This window comes from Carassius auratus, linkage group LG28B (assembly GCF_003368295.1).
Source record: "Carassius auratus strain Wakin linkage group LG28B, ASM336829v1, whole genome shotgun sequence".
Lineage (NCBI taxonomy): Eukaryota > Metazoa > Chordata > Actinopteri > Cypriniformes > Cyprinidae > Carassius > Carassius auratus.
In genome coordinates, this window is record NC_039293.1 from 8569292 (window position 1) to 8595594 (window position 26303).

Consider the following 26303-nt stretch of genomic DNA (forward strand, 5'->3'; position numbering starts at 1 on the left):
GGGTGCACCTATAATAAGTGTTTATATTCGGACTATTTTAGATTGCTTTGGGTGTACCGCGGCGGAGTAACCCAGTACCTTTGTGATTCTTCATTGACATAAACAGAGAGAAGTAGTTCCAGCTACGATGTTCTTCCGCAAGACGCAAGCAGTTCTGTTTATTAACCGCTAGAGCGTCAAAAGTTACCTACCGCAGCTTAATTAAATTGTGAAAATTGTTTCTACACAATTAAATTAATATATGGGACTATAATAAGTCCATTAAAACTGGACTGAAGAAACTGGATTAAATTTCATTATTAAATAAAATTGATTACTTCTGAAATATTTTCAATTTACATGTAACTGATCGCTAGCAATACAATTTGTGACTAATGTAATGGACAGACATTCCTCACATGAAGAGATGCATCTCATTGCGCAATTCTAGCAGCTAATGGTCATTTAGCTCCCAAGCTCTTCATACATGAAGAGTTCAGATGCAAAGGCCTCTAAGTTTTTATCAGGCTTCTATGTGTAGGTTCATTAAATTCACTTTTATAGCAATGAATGGGTTCTTTTTTTATTGTTGAGTAATGTGATGCAAAAGGATTTAAGTATCATTTAAAAAAAAAAAAACACTTTGAGTCAACTAAATAGGGTCACTTAAAATGAGCTTTATTATGCACAAATTGTGTTTCCTGAACTAAACAGAGAGGAAAACATTTTTATACTGATTCATGTGGAAGTTTAAAGCATTATTCTATACTCAGCATAGTATTTTGTTAAGGTCTTGGCTGGTTTCTTGAATAGAGCACAGTTGAGGTCACTTCTCTTACCAGAGCTTTTCAAAGTGTACACAGTGTCACACCAGAGATCTTTCTGACGTCTTCTTGTTCTGACAGCAGTGACATTAAACGTCTCATACGGAGGAATCAGCACCTCTTTCTCACGAGGAAGCTTGGAATATTCTGACACCTCAGCACCTTCACAAGTGTGGATCTCAAAACAAGAGACAGTTCCAAAAATCTTTGCTCCTTTATCACGATCAATAGAGGAAGAAGTAAATGAGCCAAAACGAACCTCTTTGTTCAGGACATCCTTATCAAATTCAACTTTAGTACGACGATAAGTATCATAGCATTTATTTTGTGTTTGGTTCAGAATCTGTACCGCTTCTGTTAACAGAAAGTGAAGTGAATACCAATCGTATGTTTGGTTTTGGTATTCTCTCTTGTCTTTACGATCAGCTTCATTAAACTTTTTATATACCTCAAAACCTGAAGTCGTGTACACATAAATAGCAATTGAATGTTTCTTTTTCAAGTTCTCTCCTGGTGGCTTGTGATTCTTTACAGCAAGTTTCCAAGCGTGTGCAAAATCAGATTCGGGGTTAGACATTTCTCGCTTCATATATTTTGTCTCCACCAGTTCTGCCATTTTCTCTCTACAGCCCTCATATTGATCATCAACTGAATTCAGTGCCATATCCAGTGGAAATATCTTCACTTTAACAGCAGCAGCTCTGTGATCCTGCAGCAACAGGGATCATAATGATCAATCATCAGTATTCATGTCTGTAATATTCATACTAGAATACAATCTTACCTTTCCTAGAGCAGCTGAAATGAGAAGAAGAGCTTCAATGATCAGCAGCATCTTGATTCAGTCAGATCCCTCAGATGATCTTAGATCTATAGTGAAGAGTAGATGCTGAAAGACAAGAAACAGAGTTTCACAATTACTAAATCCATCACAGCAAGTGTTCACCAAATTCTTAAGGTATTGTCTGTCAGGTTGATTTTTTTTTTTTTTAAGTCAAATTTGAAGTTAAACCTGTGATGTTCATTGATATATTGACCTTGATCTATACTGACCCCACATTTACCTGTGAATAGTGTGTGTCTCTTTATCTTTACTTTCCAGAAGTTCAGGAGCAATGATGAGAGGAGAAGATCAGATCAGTCGCTCACAGTCAGACAAAAAGCCAAGTGATGAGGAAGGTTATTTATACCATTACAAATGTCTGTCTGTGTGTATTGTGGGAAACAACAGCTGAAGTGTGGTCATGGTGCATTAGTGCTCAATTGTTTTGCTCTTCATAATGCAACACCTGTTAACATCTGGTTTGTATGTGGTTTCACACAGGACAGTTCCTGTCATATCACTACCAGAAAACAGGTTTGTTTTTGTGATGGGCAGATTCTCATCAAGGAAATATTGATCTTCAGACACAAATACATCAGTCAGTTCATTCTTGATACTAGGCCCCATCCACATGGAGACCCGTTTCACATTTTTTATCTGATAAAAAATGTGATATCTGGCGTTTTCAGGAGGTGAAACCACTATTTTTTTAAACCGGAGTGGTTAGATCTGAAAACGCCATCTTTGCGTATTTATGTGGACGGGGCCATCCGTATATTTTCGGAAACTATAATGTCATCACCCCATGTGTCGACCCTGGTCAGACACCTCTACATCACTTAAGAGCAACAACAACAATGGTTTGTATACAGCGCGCAAGGTTTATGCATGCTCCATGTCTTCTTCTCCATTTTTGTGTATCTCTGCAGCAAAATTACAGCACCACATAGTGATCTGGCATGTATACTACATCGTCGGTTTCACTGGTTTTGTGTAGATGCAGATATTTCTTGATACAACATCGTTTGGACAGGATTTTTTTTTTAGAACAAGGGAAATAAAGATTTGATTGGGGTAAGCTCCAGCTTTGTGTGGATGTAGCACAGTGTGTCGTGAGGAAGAGAAGTGATCAAATGCTGTAGAAATGATGGAATCCATGTAAAACACTGCTCCAAGAGTCAGGGACTCAGGTATGTCCAAACTTGGTCCTGGAGAGCCTCAGTCCTGCAGCGTTTAGCTTCAACTTGCCACAGCACACCTGTCTCTAGTATGCCTAGAAGACCTCGATCAGCTTCAGCTGTGTTTCATTTGGGTTGGAGCTGACCTCTGCAGAACAGTGGCCCTCCAGGAACAGGTTTTGACAGCCCTGACTTTAAGTAAACATAGTTTTGCTTATTTAAGTCCTTAGTCTTCATTGTTACATGCTACAAAGAAAAGACACAACACCTCCAGGTGGTTTTGGTAGTGTGATAACTAAACCTCTCAGTGAAATGTGACAATCACTTACAAAGGGGGTTTTGTGAGAACGGGTCTGATGCTTCAGCAGAGTAAAGGTGAGAAAGGTTAAGTGTCATCCAAAGTAGCAGAAAGGTATTTTGTGTAAGAGATAAATGATGACTACCATACTAGAAAACTTTAATGGCTAAACAAAATGTACATTTATATAAAAGTTAAGGACAAGCTCTGTAAAGTACTAGGGATTTATCCAGTAAAGCGTATTTTAGATACATTCTTTTTTTAAATAATGCATAAATACCTGTGAATTTTCTAGAATGGGAAAAAAATATTTTAATAATGAATAAAAAAGCACATACAGGTGGAAATGAAAGAATAGATATATTCTTCTAGGTTTAGGTATAATTCCCAGCATGATCTCAAAACCACACAAACTTACAATTTAAAAACAAAGTGAAATTTTAAGAATTGGATGAAAATAAAGAATTTGAGAGACCCCAAAATTAGATTTTTCATTGCCGAACTCCAGTCCTCAGGGATGGGTGCATCAGTGGATGCTCTGTAAAAAAAAAAAATGTTACATTTCGACCTCAGTACATTTTATTATAGCATGCTATTTGGTTTTTATATAAATTCTTTATAGCATCTGTTAACAGAAAGTTAAGTGAGTACCATTTGAATTTCTTGTTAGCGTAATTTTGTTTACTTCTTTATTGAATTTGCCATATACATATACACATAAATGGTGATTTAATGATTAGTTGTCCTCCTGTGTATGTGGTTTAAGAAATAATAGTGTGACTGTGATGTGTTTAGCTCATCTACATGGTTTAGATCATAATCACTTGTGAAGATCTGATGTTTGTGTGGTTTCACTTTGGACAAACCCCTTGAGTTCCTGTTTGTCTAACATGAAAGTGATATCATAAATGATATCCTCAAAATGTGTAATGGTAAATTTATGAATTAATCAACACATGATATCATACAAGTTCAAAGACAAAACATAAAAACATAAACACACATATCAACATGTTTTTAGGTGACACTATTTTTTTAAATTTTTTTTACACAACTACAAATTTTAAGGCTGTTTTATATATATTGATCCTCTAAACACTAGACACACACACAGGCCAGCCATTTATGCTGGGCACCTAAGTCATAGTAATGTCAGCCCAAGACTCAAACCCACAACCTTAGGGTTAGGAGTCAAACTCTCTAACCACTAAGCTACGACTTCCCCATTATGTACACTTCCACCGCTGGAACTTTACCCAGGAACTAGGGACTTTTGACTTGTACTTAGTGTGTTTCCACCACAGGAATCAGGGTCTAGATACAATTCTAAAAAAAAAAAAAAAATGACCCTCAGAAAGTCCCTGCTGGCAAGGTAGTACTTTTTCAAAGTTCTGGAACTTTTGGGGGTGGGACTTGGGTATTAAACATGCTGATTGATCGAGCAGCATTGTGATTTCAACCACCATTTATTCTGATAATTTTCAAAATATTACTGTTATTGTGTCATGAAATTTAATTTTAAAAGTATTTCAGGTGAGAATGTAGTTGTTTAAAGCTCAAATCTGTGGTTTATTTATAAAGACTGGCTATTTAAAAATGTGTATTAGAGCAGCCTCACCTCGGCTAGTCCTTTTGATGTGTCGCTGGTTCTGATGTCTCTTTAGTGGTTAAACATAAAATATAATTCATTTTAGGTAAATCTAACAGGTAATCTTTGGTCTATATTAAATTTATCTACATGTTCAAATGAAAATAAAAAGAAGCAATTGATATAATATTTAATTTCATTGTAATGACTGTATATATACACATATGCCTGAACTAAGTACATTTCTGCTGCTATTATTTTGTTTAAATGAAAACGAAAGGAGTCAGTGGTATTTTATATTCTTTTTCATTTTATTGTAAATATACAATGAGGAAAATTGCAGTAGCCAAGGCAAGCTGACTGATGTTATCAAGTACGTTGCTATTTGCAGAATTGCGTTGTCGCGGACATCACACTCCCGAGAGAAATGCGCAAAGTTGTAACTACTGAGGATGCAAGGCCAAAATCAGCATACTTTGTATTGAGAAATGTGCACAGACCTACGTCACCAGACTATTTGCCTAATCTTCCCAATACTTAGGCCGCGATGGAAACACAGAAAGGAGGGAAATAGTTCCTGGGGACAAAAGTTCCTGGTACTATTGTTCCCGGTAGGAACGCCGCATTTGTCTGAATTTATCCTTTTCCTTTTCCACGTGAAGTGTCAAGCAGAAGGCTTTTTCTCACCCCCGTGTGTCTGTGTAGTACAGAGGTGAGGGGGTTTACACTGCTGGCAGTGTGACGTGCAACAGGGTGACTTTTACTTGAGTCCATGTACAGCCTGAAGAACTGTTTCAGTTCTTTTTGGACTGTGTCAAGCTCCTCTTTATCGTTGCAGAATTGCTGAGTTAGGGTTTGGACTTCAGCTCTGGCTGCATGCAGATGGCCTTCTAAGGCCTCAACTCTAGTGTCCCTCTCATAAAGTTCCACATATGCTGTTTGTAACAGTGATTTTGTGTGAAACAGTTATTTTTCCAAAGCCCTGTCCAGCGGCCTTTTCAAGCTGCTCTCTGTATCCAGCAGTTGTTAGAGCCTCCTGGAAACAGAAGGTGATTTACTTTTTGTTTTTCCATTCTGTAAGGTTCCTTGCATCTGTTCGAGGCATTCTCATGTTAAGCAGGTGTCAGTTCCCTGTAGAACTATGTGACTTGCAGGTTCAGTTTATTTACCTCGAATCTGAGGCCCTAGAGGGTGTGGGCCAAAGAGAGAATGATGCTGGTCAGATCTTGGTGGTTCAGGCTGGGTGTCAGGTCTCCACTTGTGTTGCAGTCTCGCTGTTACTTTCTCTGCCATTGCAGGTCGTTGGCTGCTTGGGGCTTAAGGATGTCCATCACAACGCTCTGCTGGGTTTCCAGGGTGTCCCGATGAGCTGGCAGGGTTGGATGTCTGTGGAATGTCTGCAACATACTTGCACACTTGTGGGAACACCAGAGATCCAAGAACTAATTAGGGAAGAGTACCTTTTTATGGGCATTGTGTGTCTTTCCTAAATGAATTGTGAGTTGTGCTCTGCCCACATTCCTTTGGGCAATAAAAAAAGTGATACCAGCACTGGTTGCTATGGAACCAGGTTTGTTAAATGTGTAACAAGGAGTCAGAGATGTGCGGATCCATATGCAGTAGTTTATTAGAGAATGCTCAGACAGGCAGAAATCAGGAACAGCATCAAATGTGTCAAGGGATATCCAGAATCAGTAACAATACCAGACAGAGATCGGGGCAGGCAGCACAGAATCAAAGTCACTATACACAATCCAAAGTAAAACACAGAAGGAATGAACAAACACTAGGAAACCGCTCAGAAATGCCAGAGAGAACTAAACAAGACTTTGCAGTGATTGAGAGTCCAAACACAGTTTATATAGGGGAGTGGTAATGGGGAACACCTGGTGGTTATCAGCCCTAAGCAAAGGATTATGGGAAATGGAGTTGGGAATGGAAATACAAGATGCCAGAGTCCTGAATGGAGTGCCCTCTATAGGAGTTCATGGGCACTCCAGCTGATGATCGTGACAAAATGAGGGATGTTATCAAGTATTTGTTAAATATAACAAAAGAAAATGTGTCTCTGATGGGTCCAGATGCTACAGTACACAGCCATTCAACAATATCACCACCTCTTTAACAAACTATTCATTTAACAAAAGTCAAAGAATACAGTAGATTAAAAATACTTTTAACTTTAAATATTGTAAATTATTTTTAATATTTGATATTGGCCAATTTATGCTGCACTGCCTTAAGAGTATTGACTACATTGCACATCCTGATTAAATTGTTCACTAAATGTGATTGAAAAAGATGTGTAAAAAAAAGAAATATGAAAAACTAATCTGAGGCCTCTTGAATCACTTAAAAATAACTTTATTTCATTATGCTGAAAATATATTATAGATATATTCTGACAAAGAATCACAGCACTACATTGAAGAAATTAAACATGTTTACATGTTGATGTTTAATAAATTGCTTTTTGTGGAACTGATGTAAATTCAAAGCACATTGTTAGGCCTAGTGCAAAACATGGTACTTATCTTTGGTCTTGTTTGGTCTCCTGAATAGAGCACAGTTCAGGTTACTTGTTTTTCCAGTGTTTTTCAAAGTGTACACAGTGTCACACCAGAGATCTTTCTCATCTCCTTTTTTCCTAATAGAAGTGACATTAAATGTCTCATACGGAGGAATCAGCACCTCTCTCTCACGAGAAAGCTTTGAATAGTTTGTCACCTCAGCACCTTCACAAGTGTTGATCTCAAAACAAGAGACAGTTCCAAAAATCTTTGCTCCTTTATCACGATCAATAGAGGAAGAAGTAAATGAGCCAAAACGAACCTCTTTGTTCAGAACATCCTTATCAAATTCAACTTTGGTACGACGATAAGTATCATAGCATGTATTTTGTGTTTGGTTCAGAATCTGTACCGCTTCTGTTAACAGAAAGTGAAGTGAATACCAACTGTATTGCTCCGTTGTGTAGTTTTGTTTACCGTTACGAGTTTCATTGTTGAAATCACGAAAAACTTTATCACCAGTATACACATAAATGGCAATTGAATGGTTTTGTGTCAAGTTATTTTCAGGCTTCTTACTGTATTTTTCACCCTCTTGCCAAGCTATTTTAAAATTATTTCTAGAGTTATTAAGTTCCTTCTTCAGATATTTATTTTCGACCAGTTGTTTCATTTTCCCAATGCATCCGTCATATTGATCATCAACTGAATTATTTTCCATATCCAGTGGAAATATCTTCCCTTTAACAGCAGCTCTGTGATCCTGCAGCAACAGGGATCATAATAATCAATCATCAGTATTCATGTCTGTAATATTCATACTAGAATACAATCTTACCTTTCCTAGAGCAGCTGAAATGAGAAGAAGAGCTTCAATGATCAGCAGCATCTTGATTCAGACAGATCCCTCAGATGATCTTGTAGATCTAGTGAAGAGCAGATGCTGATAGACAAGAAACACAACAGTGTCTCACAAATGCTAAATATATGAATCCAATAGGATTTTTTACATATTCATCACATCAGTAGAAATGTGCATAGGTTTGCAATATAACCTTAATTTATCTCCAAACTTACCAGAAAACAATGTTGTCTTTTTCAGAGTTTTCTTTCTATTATTTTTCAGGAGCTCAGGAGAAACAATGTGAAGTGAAGTGCAGAAAAGTAATTTGTTCTCAGACAGATGACAACGACTCTTCAAATCAACAGATGAGAAGGTTGAAGCAGCTTTTATAGCTAATAATGTGTGTGTGTTTTCTGAAATATAACAGCTAGTATGTGTGATCTTGTTGCATGCAGCTCTGTTAAACTGTTGCGCTTATCTATATTGCAACACTTGTGAATGTCTATGTGGTTTCACTCTGGACAACCAAAGGTTAAAAAAAAAAACTAAACACATAAGTTTCACTTTGAGCATTTCGGACTCAATGAAAGATGGAATATCTATTCTGGATTAAAAAAAATAATTTAAAATAAAATGATGCTCCCCTGACAATTCCTGTCTCATCTCTTCTGTCCGTTTCTCAAAAAAAAAAAAAAAATTAAAACAAAGGTTATCAACCAGTTAAAAGTTATCAGTGACAAATCAAACTACTTTTTAGACTGCTGGTTAACATTAGGTCAGTCTTAACATATACGTATCATGTTCATTCCGTTGTCTGACAGAAAATATTTATTGGATAGTCGCCTATATATTATATTAAAATCTATGAGAGCTGGATTAGGAGAAATCAGATGTTAAGAACCAATAGCTGGTGCATGACATCATAGTGACATATAATGACTTCTTGAGCAGGCTTTAGGTACTTTCCATCGATTATAATTGCCAACACTGTCTTAAACTCTGACCCGCTGTTCAGAAGAGTTCAGCTCCAATCCTAATCAAACACCATTTTTAAGTGAAAGCGACGTGACATATGGCCAAGTATGGTGACCCATACTCAGAATTTGTGCTCTGCTTTTACACACACACACACACAAGGAGCAGTGGGCAGCCATTTATGCTGTGGCACCCGGGGAGCAGTTGGGGGTTCAGTGCCTTGCTCAAGGGCTCCTCAAACGTGGTATTGAAGGTGGAAAGAGCACTGTACATGCACTCCCCACCTACAATTCCTGCCGGCCCGAGACTCGAACTCACAACCCTTTGATTGCGAGTCCGACTCTCTAGAAAAAAAAGAAAAAAAAGATGAATGATGGTCTTCTATATATAATCATAGAAAAGCAACTGAGGATGCATAAGTGTAATAAGAACTACCTAAAATAACAAAAAACATCTTTGGGGAAAAAAAATATTTGAAGGATAATTTTGGAACAGTACACTTAAAATGACAATCTTTGTTCCTATTTTAACCCCTATAGGTAGGCACCTTAAGGGTATGAATTACTACTCTTAGCTATATTAACATATTAATAAAAGTTACAAAGATTTCCTTTTAAGTGTACTTTTCAGTGACAAGCTGTTTTACCCCAAAAGGTGCAATTTTGGCCCCTTTTTGTCTGTGTGGCCTGAATGAGTGTGAGATTTCCTGGCCTAAAAATTGCATCACTGACATTAAAGGATTTGGCAGATTTTTTGATATAAAAGACGACAGTGCACCACATTAAAGGGATCCTGTGCTTTTTCACTTTTTGAACTTTAGTTAGTCTGTAATGTTGCTGTTTAAGATCTGCAAAGATGAAAATCTCAAGTCCAGTTCAAAAGGAGATATTTTATTTAACAAAAAAATCACTTTTCAAAAACTACGGTGAACAACTAATTTGGACTACACCCCATATTTCCCGACCAGGCACTGAATGCTGCCAATCACAACACTGGTCCAGCTAACCAATCACAGCACATTTCATATTTCAGAAGGCGGGCCTTCATTTGATACAGGAACTATGTGAGCCGTGCATACAACACTGGGGAGTGTGTAAATATGTGAAAATATGTCAAATATGTGAAAAATAATAAATTTTAGTTTTTATGCCATAATCCAGTCAGATATATTTAGGTTTTCTGAGATTATTTGCGTCTGGATTTGAAACAAGCATTTGGTTTCTCTTTTAGGCTCTTGTCCATGCTTCATATCTCAGCACTTCTTACTTTCTACACTTCTTACACTAAACCTATTAAAACCGTTAGGTTGTTGAAATTGCTTTTTATTTTAATAATGCTAATTGTGTGTGTGTGTGTGTGTGTGTGTGTGTGTGTGTGTGTGTGTGTGTGTGTGTGTGTGTGTGTGTGTAAGTGTAAGTGTGTTCTGCTGAAGAGTGAGCTGGATGCTTTTAGCGCAACTAAACTGTCATAATGCATGTGTGGTTTCACACTGAACAAACTGTGAGTTTCTGGCTAGATGTGTAAAAGCAACTTTAAATGCCTCGTTAGTGTCACAGTGTCTGGGTTGTTGTTCCCCGGGGTTCCACTAGATGTCCTCCTTCTCATGGTGTCTGTCACCAGATCACTTCCTGTTACCTTGTATGGTCACCTTCCTCCTTGTTGTGTAATTGATTGTTTCCCCAGCTGTCTCCTGTTTCCCCATTATCCTTCTGTGTATAAATACCCAGTCTGTCTTAGTCTGTGTTACGGAGTCCTTGTTTATATGTTACAGTTTCATGCCCGTCATCCTTATCTTGCCTCACCTTGCGTTCGTGTCTTGTTTGTGTTTATGTTTTGGATTCTCTGGTTTTGACCCTGCCTGGACTGTTTACTCTATTGGATTACCCCTTTAATAAACGGCTTACTGCAATTGGTTCCTTCTCTTCGTGTTTCCTAACACAACGTGACAGAAGGACTCCGTCAACGTAGGAACCAGCGGTATGTCACTTTTCCGTTCCCCAGCCAAGATGGCGGAGAGGCGGGTCAAGTATCTTCGGTTGACCGCCCTCCGTCAAGAGGGCAACGAAGTGGGTGCCCTGGCTCAAGTGTTCTGGTCCCTGGCTGAAGGCATGGGATACAATGATGCGGCCCTTAAGGACCACTTCAATGGCGGGCTGGATGATCCAGTGCCTGAGGAAGAGATGGCGCAGTTGGAGACGCTGGAGTTCTGGGAATTCGTGCGCTACCTGCAGTTTCGGTGTCGGTGGGATGCCCCAGCCACTCCTGTCTCTTCCGGCAGGGTGGTCTTCAGCCCAGCACCACTGCCCAGGATGGCCGTCAGCCCAGCGCCACAATACAAGATGGCCGCTAACCCAGAGCCACAACACAAAATGGCTGCCAGCCCAGCGCCACAGCACGAGATGGCCGCCAACCCAGCACCACAGCACAAGATGGCCGCCAACCCAGCGTCAATGCCCAAATTGGCCACCGGTCCAGCGCCACAGCACAAGAGGGCCGCCAGCCCAGGGCCACAGCACAAGATGGCCGCCAGCCCAGCGCCACAGCACAAGATGGCCGCCAGCCCAGCGCCACAGCACAAGATGGCCGCCAGCCCAGCGCCACAGCACAAGATGGCCGACTCAAAGCCTGAGTCTCCAGATAATGTGTACGATGCTGTCCCGGAGGCAGAGGCGGTGCACGATGCTGTCCAAGAGGCAGAGGCGGTGCACGATGCTGTCCCAGAGGCAGAGGCGGTGCCCGTTGCTGTTCCAAAGGCCGAGGCGGTGCCCGATCCTGTTCCGGAGGCCGAGGCTGTTCCCAATGCAGTTACCGTGGCAGTGCCCGTTGCTGTTCCAGAGGCTGAGGCGGTGCTCGAGGCCGATCCTGAGGCCGTTACCGAGGTGGTGCCCGAGGCCGTTCCAGAGGCCGAGGCGGTGCCTGATGCCGAGGCAGCGCCCGATGCCGAGTCGGTGCCCGACGCTGTTCCAGAGGCCGAGGTGGTGCCCGAGGTCGAGGCAGCGCCCATTGCTGTTCCATAGGCCGAGGTGGTGCCCGAGGTCGAGGCAGCGCCCATTGCTGTTCCATAGGCCGAGGCGGTGCCCGAGGCCGTTCCCAAGGCAGTTGCCGAGGCGGAGCCCGAGGCTGTTCCGGAGGTCGAGGCGGTACCCGAGGCTGTTCCAGAGGCCGAGGCGGCGCCCGATCCAGTTCTGGAGGCTGAGGCGGTGCCTGATGCCAAGGTGGTGCCTGAGGGTGTTCCAGAGCCAGGGCCAGTCACCGAGGACCCTCCAGAGCCAGGGCCCTGGAGGGCTCTGACTTTGACCACAAGGCTGTGGTGGTCTTCCGCTCCGCCCTGGAGGGTTTTGACTTTGACCACAAGGCTGTGGTGGTCTTCCGCTCCGCCCTGGAGGCCTTTGACTTTGACCACAAGGCTGTGGTGGTCTTCCGCTCCACCCTGGAGGCCTTTGACTTTGACCACAAGGCTGTGGTGGTCTTCCGCTCCACCCTGGAGGCCTTTGACTTTGACCACAAGGCTGTGGTGGTCTTCCGCTCCGCCCTGGTGGGCGCCTCAACAGGTCCTTCAGGGATTTCTGTGTGTTGTTTTGGTTTCTGTTATGTTTCTGTCTGTTCCCCTCAGTTTGTCTGGCCCTCCGTCCCTCCCCCTGTACCTCCTCCAGTCCTCCTCCCTCCTGGTCTCCCTGTTTTATGTTTTCATTTCTGGTGTTTGTCCCCCATGCGTTCCTTTTCCTTTTCTGCAAATCGATATGAAGCTACCTGATAGGAAATAGCAGCAGTAACATTTACAAATGTGTAAATTGTGCTGTAGCAGTTCAGTACATCTATTCTATGAGATAAGTGAGATTAGTCTGTGTCCACTGGCTACCCATTTAAAAGTCTAATGGCTGAGTGGACTGCATTTTACACTGCTGAGGGTAGGAGTGGGAACAGTTTGTCGCCTGTTTCACACATACTCCATCTGCAGTGCATATGCACTCCGTGTGGTTACGTATGTTGTGCTGAAGCAGCACGGACTCATTGTTCTTTCACACAGGACGCCTTTGCAGTCCACTACTGATCCATGGCTGTTTAGTCCACAAACACAACATTTGTTCATTATTTTATATTTCAAATGTACAAGCAATCCCACGGGTCTTAATGAACTTTGTTTTTCTGCCTCAATAAAAGTGCATATTATGTTGCCTTGTTTATCTAAAGGTGCTCTTTTTCTTGTTTTAAACCTAACCAAAAACCCACGTGTTGCCTGTGAAACACAGTAGGCTTTAATTAGTTTACATTTATTGTGAAATGACTGAATTTCCGAGTCAATCCATGTTCATTTTTACCGTGAACAATGTGCTGTCACTTTAAATTAGTGCATGCAGCACAGCAAAAATAGACTCGGTACGTAAATGATCGCTGCACTGCTGCAGACGCACCGCTCCTGGAACGCACTGACGGACCGCAACCGCGTGAACGCTGGAATCCGTTAACATGGGTGCGTTAAAAAAATACACAACGCATACATACTGCAGACGGAGTATGTGTGAAACAGGTGTGTGTCGTGGGCTAGTGCAAGCGTGTAGGGCTGCGGGCTGTAAGACAGGGGGCGTAACTTGAAAGAGGCGTAACTTGAAGTAGGAGGCGTAACTTGAAGTTGACCAAATCACACAGAACCACGCAAGATGACAAAACGATAAATTGTTGGCAATATGGCCGCTTTAAACAGGTCACAGAGTAGAATACTGATTAAGTTTTTTTAGGAAAGCAGGGGTTTTATGCAGGATTTGATGCGTGGTGTGTGTGTGGATATTAATGTTAGCGGACAATGTGAGTGATGTGTACGTTTTAGTAGGAAAACCTACTACTCCGGAACAGTTCTGATCCACACACCGGAACAGAAGAGGGCGGTAAAGCACCAATAAGCTGGATAAAAGTTTTCATTTAGTGGTATAGTTTTTGGAGTTAATAATGTATTAAAACTAAGGGGTAAAGTCAGCAACTTATAAGCAAAAGGTGTAAAGACACTATCCTCCAGATTCACTGACAAGACTAGGCCTATAATCTTGGCTTAATGTAAACCCTGTCTGTGACCTACTACATAATACAGCATATTTGTGATTGTGCTGTAAAAACACATTTTATAATGCATAACTAACAGAGGAGCTCCATTAAGTAAGCGTCTCAAAAGTGGATTTGCATAAACCATACGTATATACAGTCTTGTTCAAAATAATAGCAGTACAATGTGACTAACCAGAATAATCAAGGTTTTTAGTATATTTTTTATTGCTACGTGGCAAACAAGTTACCAGTATGTTCAGTAGATTGTCAGAAAACAAGCAAGACCCAGCATTCATGATATGCACGCTCTTAAGGCTGTGCAATTGGGCAATTAGTTGAATTAGTTGAAAGGGGTGTGTTCAAAAAAATAGCAGTGTGGCATTCAATCACTGAGGTCATCAATTTTGTGAAGAAACAGGTGTGAATCAGGTGGCCCCTATTTAAGGATGAAGCCAACACTTGTTGAACATGCATTTGAAAGCTGAGGAAAATGGGTCGTTCAAGACATTGTTCAGAAGAACAGCGTACTTTGATTAAAAAGTTGATTAGAGAGGGGAAAACCTATAAAGAGGTGCAAAAAATGATCTCCAATGCCTTAAAATGGAGAGCAAAACCAGAGAGACGTGGAAGAAAATGGAAGACAACCATCAAAATGGATAGAAGAATAACCAGAATGGCAAAGGCTCAGCCAATGATCACCTCCAGGATGATCAAAGACAGTCTGGAGTTACCTGTGAAGGAGTGGATGCTGAGTTGCCATATCCTTCATACTGATATTATATTATTACATGATTTCTTGTTTGACTATTAATCAATTTATGGCAAGAGTGAAATGTGTAACCTTATGTGCGCTGTATTTCTTTTCCTCAAGATTAATGTCCACATATTATGTGTGTATCCAACCGTAATGATAAGACACTCGCCAGTGCTAGAAAGCCTTGAATTTTAGATAAGTTCTCTGTGTATGTGTGTTAGTATCTGTCTGTACAGGGTGAAGCTCAGACAGTCCCAGGACAAACGATCAACTGCCAGTGTCCAGCATATCAGATATACGTCTTTGGAGAGTTTTATCTAGGTTTTGGAACCAATCAGAATTTTGTTGACGTATGTATTGACGCAATTAGTGTCCTCTGTCAGGGTATAACTGTGGTTGATTTTGTATTGTACGGGGGGCGGCCTGCGAACTCCTTCGAGAGTGTTGAAGCTGACTTCTGCTGATGAAATTGCAAACTATTTTCTTCAAGTAAAATTATTATTTTTAATTGAACTCATCTCTGACTCCTGGTCTTCATTGCGACATATCTGGTCCTTGGGTTTTAACTGTAAATTCCCCTACAGTTAATGGTGGAGGATTGGCGGGCAATAGTTCTTTGGTGACATCCCTGATCAATCATCACACCAAGGTAGGAAAGATTTTAGATTTAATATTATTGGTTAGGGACTGTCTGTAAGTGGAGGGGGTCGAGAGAAGGAGGAACGATAGACTCACTCAGACGTGAGGGGGTAGACACCAGCTCCAGGGTGGAGTAGGTAAATTGGTGTCACAATATACCTGTAAATAAGTAACCTTGTGAGTATAAGGGGTACAAGTACACATCGGTAGGTCTTGATATAAGATATTTAGAGATGTGTACAGTTACAGAGGGAACAGGTGCACACCTATAGGTCTTAGAGAGAGACGTAAAAATTTGTTTCTAGGTGTGCACAGTCCAGGGGGGGACAAAAACGCATTCTTAACAGGCATGTGAACCCGTAAAGGGCAGTGCTGGGTCAAAGCACAGAGAGCCGAAAAGCACGAGAGGCCATAAAGGGCAGTGCATTTACGGCCGGGTAAGCCAAAGTAGGGGTATGGGAAATCCCGAGAAGAATGTAAGACACTAGACGGGGGTTCTAGTCGTATCTCGCTCTTCCAACTCTCGATCACCCACCATTACAGACGGGGGCGCCCCGAGCTTAGAAATAGGCCAGGTCAGTGGTTAGGGAAAAGAGTATCCAAAATTAGTGTTTAAAAATAAATAGTGATAATTCATATGTGCACCTATAAAAATATAGGGATATATGCAATGGAAAGTATTGATTGATCTGGGATGCCTCAGGAACAACCCCAAAAGAGCTAAAATGTAGTTTTCATGACCCTGATTGGATTGGTCCAGTATATGGAAATTCTGGAATATACTTTGCAATTTCATCACGCAGAAGTCAAGTGCTGTTGGTAAGATCGCCGCCTCAATATGTTTTTGGTTTATGATAGAAATATGACTGACAAATTAGGTAACCTGGTCAGCCCTGATAGAAATAATGAAACAGAAGAGAGCAAATGCTGTAAACAGTTTGGCTCTGAAGCTCTGACTTTAAAAATATTCTCTGAATTCATTGAAAGAATGGTCAGTCTGAGCTTTGATTCTGATTGTAATGTTAAAACAAAAACTTGATTGACTTTAAACTTTAAAGAACCAGAGAGAAATAAAAATGTATAAATGTATGTGCCGATTTGTTAAAAATAATCCCAGAAGTAACTGAGTAATGATTTAATCTGATTCTCTGTGCATAGAAAGTTTAAATGACAAAGAATGATATCATAAGATCTGTTCTAGTTCCTATATAATTGTTGAAAGTCCTGACAGGGCATACTGAACAGAATTCTGGGTTAGTGAAAAAAAAAAAAACTGTAGGCACACAAATTGGCAGTGGCATTTTGGAAAAACTTAGAAGCTTATGTTTTGTTAAAAAAGATAAAATTGCTTTGACTGCAATGAAGCAGTTGTTTTATCTCATGCTGGCCCCCACCATGATTCTGGCTTAAGCTTTAAAAGTACCAGAGACATGTTCTGAGTAAAAAAAAAAAATGTAATTCCTATATTTACTAATCTTTGGCCATAAGAGTAATTTTATTGTTGGATTGCAAAATTGTAGCCACGCAGCATAATAAAAAAAAAGAAAAAAGAAGAGAAAAGAAAATTATTGTTTGTTTATGAGATGATAAAGTTGTAAACAAGTAACATAAACGGGGGTTTCAAAGTAACTTTGAAGACAGCATGCTAGCAAGACCCGAAGTAATATACCTGGGTCAGATAACCTCTGACAGATTTAAAACCCATGTTGAAATTCAGAAGCCATGGCCAGAATTAAGTGAATGAATAAATACAAGTTGATGTAAAAGTAATGACAATGACTGCAAAGAAACTTTGAGAAACATTTGAGTTGCGAAAATAAAGTAAAATACAAATATAAAGATGTTTTTTTTAAATGCATATAATTTCTGACAAGTTTTGTAAAATGATAGTATGATGAAATTATGTTAAAAATGAATGATAATGCATTGTTACGAGTTCTGAATCCCTCTGAGTTCTCTCTCTCTCTCATTCAAAGTAAGCTAAAATGCCGTTATCTGAGCCTGTGTTTAAGTGATAAGATATTTATAGCCTATTACAATTGTTTTGTTCAAACTAAATTTATTATTATTATTTTTTTTTGCTGTGCTATTTCAATTAATTCAAACCTCTTGTTATGGAATTCCTCCATTAAGGGGCTATCCCAGGAGATCCACACGTTTTTGTTCAACTTATCTCTGTTCTACATAAACCAAACTGATTGAAGGATAAAACTTGATCACATTAGTGGAGTTAAAAATATAAAAACTAACATTAACAGTATTGGCTATAGCCTACTACAATCACACACAAAAAGGCAGCCGTTTCTTCAACAAGACTACAACATGGGCAAGTTTAATCATTATCAAGATACTTACTAATACATTAATTAAAACTGTCACTCATATCTTCTTTTTTTTCCGCTTATTTTAACTTTGTAGGTCACATGATCAACATAGCAGATGATTTATTCTTCAGACATACATACACATTCAGGCTGAAGAGTATGTACTCTTTCCGCGCTCGTTAAGTTAGTACTTATTGAAATAAGTGGTTCCCCGCATCCCGACAAAATCTCGTTTTGACATCTCGTGTGGTTCTGTGTGATTTGGACAACTTCTGGAGAGAGGGCAGTGGAGCCCTGACGATCTTCTCAGCAGTCTTCACCACTCTCTGCAGACGTTTGCAGTCCCTCACTGTAGTGTTTCAATGCCACACGATGATGCAGCTGGTCAAGACGACCTCATCAGTCATCAACGCAGCTGTAGAAGTTGTTGAGGATCTTAAGTGACATTGAAAACTTCCACCCTCTCTACCTCAAGCTCTCGGATAAACAGTGGGTTGTGAGTTCTCCTCTCTTTCCTCATGTCCACTATCTTCTCCTTTGCCTTGTCGTGTTGAGGGTGAGGTTGTTGTCCTCACACCATGTCAGAAGACTGGCCATCTCCCTCCTGTAGTCCGCTTCATCCCTGCCAGTGATCCGTCCTATCACTGCCATCAGCAGACTTCACAATGATATTGTCCTTGTGAGAGGCAACACAGTCATGTATGAACAGTGTGTAGAAGATGGGACTGAAAACACACCCCTGTGGGGTGCCAGTGTTTGTAGTGATGGTGTCTGAGGTCCTATTTCCAATCATGACAGACTGCGGTCTGCCAGTCAGGAAGTCTAGGAGCCAGTCGCAGAGTGTGCGGTGTAGTCCAACTGCAAACCGTTTGTCGTTAAGTTTATTTGGGATGACTGTGTTGAAGACGGAACTGTAGTCGATAAAGCGGATCCTAATGAAGGTGTCCCCTACCTATAATTTCTGCCAGCCTGAGACTCAAACACGCAACCTTTGGCTTGCAAGTCCGACTCTCCCCATTGATTATTGATTATGTTGATTATGTGTATAGAAATATAGACTATGTACATCTGTTTGTGCGAGAATGCAATATTGACTTGTGCAAAACAATAGTATTGTAAAGTGCTATTTTGACATGTGCAAAACAATAATATAGTAACATTTAGTAACAGGTAGGTGTCCTTATCTTTCAGGTGAGAGAGAAAATATGGAGGGCAGCAGCAATGGCATCTGAGGTGGACCTGTATGTCTGGTATGCATACTTCAGGGGGTCCAAAGTGTCCAGTATACTGCTCTGAGTGTGGGTCAGCAGTCTCTCAAAACACTCCATGATGGACTGTATGTGTTCAGACAGGTTGGGGGGCTCTTCTTGTAAAGGGCAATGATGTTTGATTGGGAATGTCCACCTGTTGGTAATATTTGGGAAGTACAGTCCGTGAATTGTACTGATTAAAGTCACCAGTGGTGATAAAAACAGCACCATGTGAGCCATCTATAGTGAGCTGCAAACGTTGTGGAGACTGCCGAGCACGGCTGAGGAGTTGGCTTGCAGAGGGATGTATACAGCGGCCATAAACACAGCAGTAAATTCCCTTGGTATAATAGGGATGGTATTTCAGCAATTAAACTCCACATCTGGCAAGCAGTGCTTATAAGAAAGCCTGCATTCTTTGAAATATAGAAATTCTAACAAGTTTCATACAACTTGACAGTGAGTAAATGATGACATAATATTCATTTTTGGGCAAGCTATACCTTTAAATTTCAGAAGTCATGTACACTTTGACCAGTGGATGGTGCTGTAACCAAACAAAAAAAATTGTGCAAATGTTTTTTTTCTTTCTTTCTTTCTTTCTTTCTTTCTCTTCAGGTACACAGTTAGCAGTAAGAAGAGGAATGTTGATAACAAAGACTTTGACAAAGTTTACACTGCATTTACTTTTTTTGAAGTTTTTTGAAGTTGCAGAATTTGCTAACCTTATATAAACCTCTCCCCATTCTCACCTCCTGCATCCCCCTCTCCCCCACACCTGCAATTCAGATCAGCGAGGATGCGGTGCGCCAGGTCTTCCGGAAACAGAAAAGGAAAAAAGCACCAGGCCCAGATTGTGTTACACCAGCCTGTCTGAAATCCTGTGCTGAGCAGCTGGCCCCCATCTTCACACAGATCTTCAACAGATCGCTGGAGCTGTGTGAAGTCCCTTCATGCTTCAAACGCTCCACCATGATCCCCATCACAAAGAAATCCAAAATTACAGGACTAAATGACTACAGGCCTGTGGCTTTAACGTCTGTAGTCATGAAGTCATTTGAAAAACTGGTGCTGCCCACCTGAAGACATTACTGGAGCCTTGCTGAATCCTCTTTAGTTTGCCTACAGAGCAAACAGGTCTGTGGACGATGCAGTAAACATCGGACTGCATTATGTTCTGCAACACCTAGACAGACCGGGGACTTATGTGAGGATCCTGTTTGTGGACTTCAGCTCGGCCTTTAACACGATCATCCCAAACCTCCTCCTGCCCAAACTAAATCAGCTCTCCGTGCCCACCTCCGTCTGTCAGTGGATCAACAGCTTCCTGACAGACAGGCAGCAGCTAGTGAGGCTGGGAAAATACACATCCAGCACCCGTACAGTCAGCACCGGAGCTCCCCAGGGCTGCGTTCTCTCCCCACTGCTCTTCTCCCTGTACACTAATGATTGCACATCTAAGGACCCCTCTGTCAAGCTCCTGAAGTTTGCAGACGACACCACACTCATCGGCCTCATTCAGGACGGTGACGAGTCTGTTTACAGACAGGAGGTAAAAGAGCTGGCTGTCTGGTGTACTCTCAACAACCTGGAGCTTAACACCCTCAAAACAGTGGAGATGATCGTGGACTTCAGGAGAAACCCCCCTGCTCTCCCCCCACTCACCATCATGAACAGCACTGTGACCGCAGTGGAGTCATTCAGGTTCCTGGGCACCACTATCTCTCAGGACCTGAAGTGGAACATTCACATTGATTCCATCGTAAAAAAGGCCCAGCAGAGGTTGTACTTCCTTCGCCAGCTGAGGAAGTTTAACCTGCCGCAGGAGCTGCTGAAACAGTTCTACTCCACCATCATTGAATCCATCCTCTGCACTTCAGTAACTGTCTGGTTCAGCTCAGCTTCTAAATCTGACCTCAGAAGACTACAGAGGGTAGTCCGGACTGCTGAGCGAATCATCAGTACAACCCTCCCTTCTATTCAAGAACTGTACTTATCCAGAGTGAGAAAAAGGGCTGTCAAAATCACTCTGGACCCCTCACATCCAGCACACTCCCACTTTGAACTGTTGCCATCTGGTCGACGCTACAGAGCACTGAGCACCAGAACGACCAGACACAGGACCAGTTTCTTCTCTCAGGCAATCCATCTTATGAACAGCTGATAATAACTGTGGAACACACTACACTATTTATATTTATATACACATACACTTATTTATCTAACACACATACTTATTGTACACTTAAATTTTGCACATAATATACCTGTACATACATAACTGCTTTTTGGAATATACCTGCCATACAATTGTCAATTTTATTTTTTCATCCCTTACCTACTTATTTGTATTTTATTATTTTATTATGTGTTTTTTTGTTCTGCTCCTCATATGTGTAAACATACCTGGCAATAAAGCTCATTCTTCTGCAACATTACTACTAATTTTGTAACTCGGCGGTGATGCCGCTGCCACTTTCAAAGTCCCCCATGTCTTTGGCAGCTAGTCAGCAACAGCCGTGGCCTTGGAAAGTGACAGCTGAGCGAAGCATAGCAAATTACTGTATGCTATAATGTTTTCAATAACTTTAACAGTTTTAACATTACCCTGAGATATATGATTACAGATTTTTGTGCCTGGTGTTTATGAATAAATCTAGCCTATGTTGATAATGTTTATTGAGTTTGATCATTTAAAAACAGTTTTTTTTAATGTATTATGCCACGTTAAATGTTTTCCTTGGGAGGAAAACGCTTAATGTGCAATTAAACATGTTGCGTTTTAATTCTGGACTCACCTGCTTATCTGTACATTATAGGATTTATTAATAATGTATTAAATTTGGTACTTTAAAAACACATTGTTAATGCATTAAGCTACGTTAAGCGTTTTAGGATGTCCCCTGGTGGCTGTGTGTGTATGTTAGATCGCCTCAAGTTAAACTTAAGCGTTGTGTTCATATTCTGGACTCTTCTGCTTGTGTGTAAATAGTAGGATTTTTTTATTACTGTCTTAATGCATTAAGCCATATTAAGCATTTTCAAATAGGCCTAATGGTTTTCATAGGGAGGAAAATGCTTAACTTGAGACTTCATGTTCATATTCCGGTCACATCTTCTTCCCAGTAGGCAACATTAATAAGGTGTATACCGAATCTGGCCATACTTTTACACAGTCTTCTTCCATTAAGCCTATGGAGGATATCGGTTTTAGCGTGTAGAGTTCATATTCTCATCTGCCTTCCTGTACCTAACATATACTTTATGAATACATTGTATTAATAAATATACAGAGTTTGGGCTTTTTAATTTATACCACTGTTTTCATCCATTGAGCCACGTATTTTCTTTAGGTTTTCAGTGGGGCACAAAACACTTAAGGCCAATTTAGCACAATTTACTTTCATATTCTGGCCTATTCTGATTGTCTGTAAATAGTAGCCTATATGTTTATTATTAATACATATATTCCTCCAGTGTAACTGTTTCAGTAGGATACATTAAGCCATGTTAAGTGTTTGTGAAACAGTCTGCGTCACACCCCTGCAATAATGGTACAGCCCACAGCACAAAAAATGGAAAAATAGAAAATTGTTTAGATTTTATTTATTCAAATATAATTTCTGAAGTCACAATTTAACAAAAGTAAAATAGAAAACATTTAAGAAAATTGCAATTTTCATTTAATGTTTGGTTTCATTTGCTCCATATGGTCTGGAAAAAAATGGAAAAATAGAACATTTGTACATTTTATTTACTCAAATGATCATTTCTGAAGTCACAATTTAGCAAAAGTAAAATAGAAAAAAAATATTTTAGAAGTAACTGGGAAAAAATGAATGTTTTGGTTTCATTTAAAATGTTTCATTTGCTCCATATGGTCTGAAAATTGAATTGTGAAGTGTTACATGGACCTTAAGAACTCTATTTTTAATACAATTAATCAAATTGTGCAACATTCAAAAAAGTGGCTTGTTTTCCATTGTTGGATGCAGAACTTACTTTTCCAAAATCTTTCAAAGTAAACAGTGTCAGATTTTTATTTTTTTATTTTTCCTGAACTAATGTACATTAATATATAATGCAAATTGAAGGCCCTTTGTTCTGCACACACCTCAGTATTTTGCTATGGTTTTGGTTGGTTATATAGAGCACAGTTCAGGTCACTTCTTATTCCAGTGCTTTCCAACACAAACTCAGTCTTACACCCGCGATGTTTCTGATTTGTTCCTGTCCTGATAGCAGTAACAATGAACTTCTCATATGGAGGAATCAACACCTCTTCCTCATGACGAAGCATAGAATATTTTGTAATATTAGCTCCTTCACAAGTGTGGATTACAAAACAAGATACAGTTCCAAAACGTTTTGCTATACTACGTTCAAGAGAGGAGGATGTAAATGAGCCAAATCGAACCTCTTTGTTCAGAACATCATTCTCAAATGTAACCTTTGTACCGCGAAAAGTATCAAAGCATCTATTTTGTGTTTTCTTCAGAATCTGTACTGCTTCTGTTAACAGAAAGTGAAGTGAATACCATTTGTATTTCATGACTGGGTAGTTTTGTTTACCATAACGAATGTCTTTATTGAACTTCTCATATATATTTAAATTTGGGTCAATCTGGATGTAAGTGTACGCATAGATAGCAATTTTATGTTTTGTTTTTAATTTGTCTAAAAAATAGTTTTTTGATACTTTGTTTTTACCAATTTCCCAAACCTTTTCAAAATCAACTGAGTTTCTGAGTTCCTTCTTCAGATATTCTTTGTCCACCTGCTTTGCCATTTTCTCTTTACAGCCATTATAAAGGTCATCAACTGAATCCAGTGCCATATCCAGTGAAAATATCTTCCCTTTAACAGCAGCTCTGTGATCCTGCAGAAACAGGGATCATAATGATAAATCATCAGCATTAATGTCTGTAATATTCATACCAGAACACAATCTTACCTTTCCTAGAGCAGCTGAAATGAGAAGAAGAGCTTCAATGATCAGCAGCATCTTGATTCAGTCAGATCCCTCAGATGATCTTGTAGATCCAGTGAAGAGCAGATGCTGAAAAACAGTTTTTAACAAATACTAAACCAGTGACACTATAATAGAAAGCAATATGTACATTAATCTTTCATGTGAACACCAAATTTACCTGAGAATATTGTTCTCTTTTGTTTTCAGATCGTGTTTTCTTTTAGTTTTTGTAGAACTTCAAGGGCAACAATGAGAAGAGATCAAAAGATCAGAGAAGTCCACCACATAGAGGGATGACAGCGACTCTTCAAACCTATAGATGAGAAAACCCACATGGAAAGAACCTATATGTGGATATATGCGCATATATGAACTATATGCAGTGTATATGCACATATATGCTGCATATATGCACATATATGATAAAAATATATGCTGCATATATGCGTATATATGCCACATATAGGCAAAATTGAGATGCATATATGTGCATATACAGGAAATATAGGTCTCCTGTATTGCTTCTTCATATCCACATATAAGCCCTATACATACAAGATATGTCTTCTATATAGCTTATGGCAGGATCTGGTTATTTTGTAGCTCATATCCCATTTTTGACTGTCATACATGATGCCTAGCTCATATTTTCTATTATCAAGGCAAAAACTAAGAATTAACTTAGTTATTATATTTTCACATTTACAAAATATTTTTCAGACACTATGAGATCAATACAGAACTTAATTAATACTGAACCATCAAACTCATCTGGTAATGCAGCACTAAGGCCTTAAATTAGTTTTCCCAAATTACTACGATGTCTACTATGAGTAATAGGCTCACTTATAAAATATATATATAAAAAAACATTCAAATGCATACCTAATTAAATTGAGGAAAGCGTATGAGATGAGCAATTAAAAAGAGACTTTTCTCAGATCTGAGTTTATAAAGTTACCCACAACAAAACCACAAGCTTCATTCACTCTTCTGAAAACCACAAAAACTCCAACCAAGATAACTCTTATCAGTCAAACATGATTAAGATGAAAAAATATAAATAAATAAAAATAAAACTTACAAAAAATCAAATGGACTCAGATGATCAATAATGTAAATAATAAAATAGTGTAAAAAATTGGTAACCCATACTCAGAATTGGTGCTCAGCATTTAACCCATCCAAGTGCAGACACACACAGCAGTGAGAAGTGAATACACCATGAACACACTCCCAGAGCAGTGGGCAGCTATAGATCCAGCGCCCGGGGAGCAACTGGGGTTCAGTGCCTTGCTCAAGGACACTTCAGTCATGAGTATTGAGAGTGAAAGAGAGTGCTGTTCATTCACTGCCACCCACCTTCAACTCCTGCCAGCACCGAGACTCAAACCTGTGACCTTCTGGTAACTATTTCAAGTCTCTAACCATTAGGCCACAGCTGCCACCATCATCCTCCTAAGACTCTCTCTCGTCCGTCGCCAACAAGCGTGTAAGTGACTTCTTAGCAGAACTTTTCAAAATGAACACAGTGTCACACCAAGCACCTCTCTGACCTTTTGTCTTGACAGCAGTGACTTTAAACGTCTCATATGGAGGAATCAGCACCTCTTTCTCATGAGGAAGCTTGGAATATTCTGACACCTCAGCACCTTCACAAGTGTAGATTTCAAATCAAGATACAGTTCCAAAAAACTTCGTTTTGTTATGTTTGATAGAGGAAGAAGTAAGTCAGCCAAAACAAACTTTTCTGTTCCGAAAATTCTGAATAAATTTAATATTTGTACCACGATAAGTTGTATAGCATTTCTTTTGTGTTTTCTTCAGAATCTGTATTGCATCTGTTAACAGAAAGTGAAGTGAATACCATTTCTATGTCTCATTTTTGTATCTTTTCTTGTCTTTACCAGCTTCATTAAACTCCTTATATACCCTAAAACCTGAGTTAGTATACACATAAATGGCAATTCAATGTTTCTTTGTCAAGTTCTCTCCTGGTGGCTTGTGATTCTTTTCAGCAAGTTTCCAAGCATCTGCGAAATCAGATTCGGGGTTAGACATTTCTTGCTTCATATACTGTATTGTGTCTTCACCCTGTCTGCTCTTTACAGCCCTATGTATTGATCATCAACTGAATTATTTGCCATATCCAGCAGCTCTGTGATCCTGCAGTAACAGGGATCATAATGATCAATCATCAGTATTCATGTCTGTAATATTCATACTAGAACACAATCTTACCTTTCCTAGAGCAGCTGAAATGAGAAGAAGAGCTTCAATGATCAGCAGCATCTTGATTCAGTCAGAT

The 26303-nt window shown here is 39.8% G+C and overlaps 2 protein-coding genes across 2 annotated transcripts; both read right to left on the reverse strand.

Annotated features, from left to right (window-relative positions):
* Positions 1–729: 729 nt before the first annotated feature.
* Positions 730–26303, reverse strand: LOC113067584 (erythroblast NAD(P)(+)--arginine ADP-ribosyltransferase-like). Its single transcript, XM_026239948.1, has 5 exons — positions 26237–26303; positions 23978–24082; positions 8107–8143; positions 1588–1646; positions 730–1512 (listed from the first exon to the last, which is right to left on the reverse strand). The coding sequence occupies exons 2-5, from the start codon at positions 24026–24028 to the stop codon at positions 730–732; spliced, it is 930 nt and encodes a 309-aa protein (XP_026095733.1). The 5' UTR covers positions 24029–24082; positions 26237–26303.
* Positions 7175–24039, reverse strand: LOC113067450 (NAD(P)(+)--arginine ADP-ribosyltransferase 2-like). Its single transcript, XM_026239872.1, has 3 exons — positions 23978–24039; positions 8039–8143; positions 7175–7963 (listed from the first exon to the last, which is right to left on the reverse strand). Exons 2-3 carry the CDS (start codon positions 8087–8089, stop codon positions 7202–7204), a joined length of 813 nt encoding a protein of 270 aa, XP_026095657.1. The 5' UTR covers positions 8090–8143; positions 23978–24039; the 3' UTR covers positions 7175–7201.

Coding starts and splice junctions, on each gene's coding strand:
- LOC113067584 (XM_026239948.1), bottom strand. CDS start 24,028: ATGCTGCTGATCATTGAAGCTCTTCTTCTCATTTCAGCTGCTCTAGGA. Junction 1,647..8,106: donor ATCTACAAGATCATCTGAGG/GATCTGTCTGAA, acceptor AGGGATCTGACT/GAATCAAGATGCTGCTGATC. Junction 1,513..1,587: donor TTTCAGCTGCTCTAGGAAAG/GTAAGATTGTAT, acceptor CTGTTGCTGCAG/GATCACAGAGCTGCTGCTGT.
- LOC113067450 (XM_026239872.1), bottom strand. CDS start 8,089: ATGCTGCTGATCATTGAAGCTCTTCTTCTCATTTCAGCTGCTCTAGGA. Junction 7,964..8,038: donor TTTCAGCTGCTCTAGGAAAG/GTAAGATTGTAT, acceptor CTGTTGCTGCAG/GATCACAGAGCTGCTGTTAA.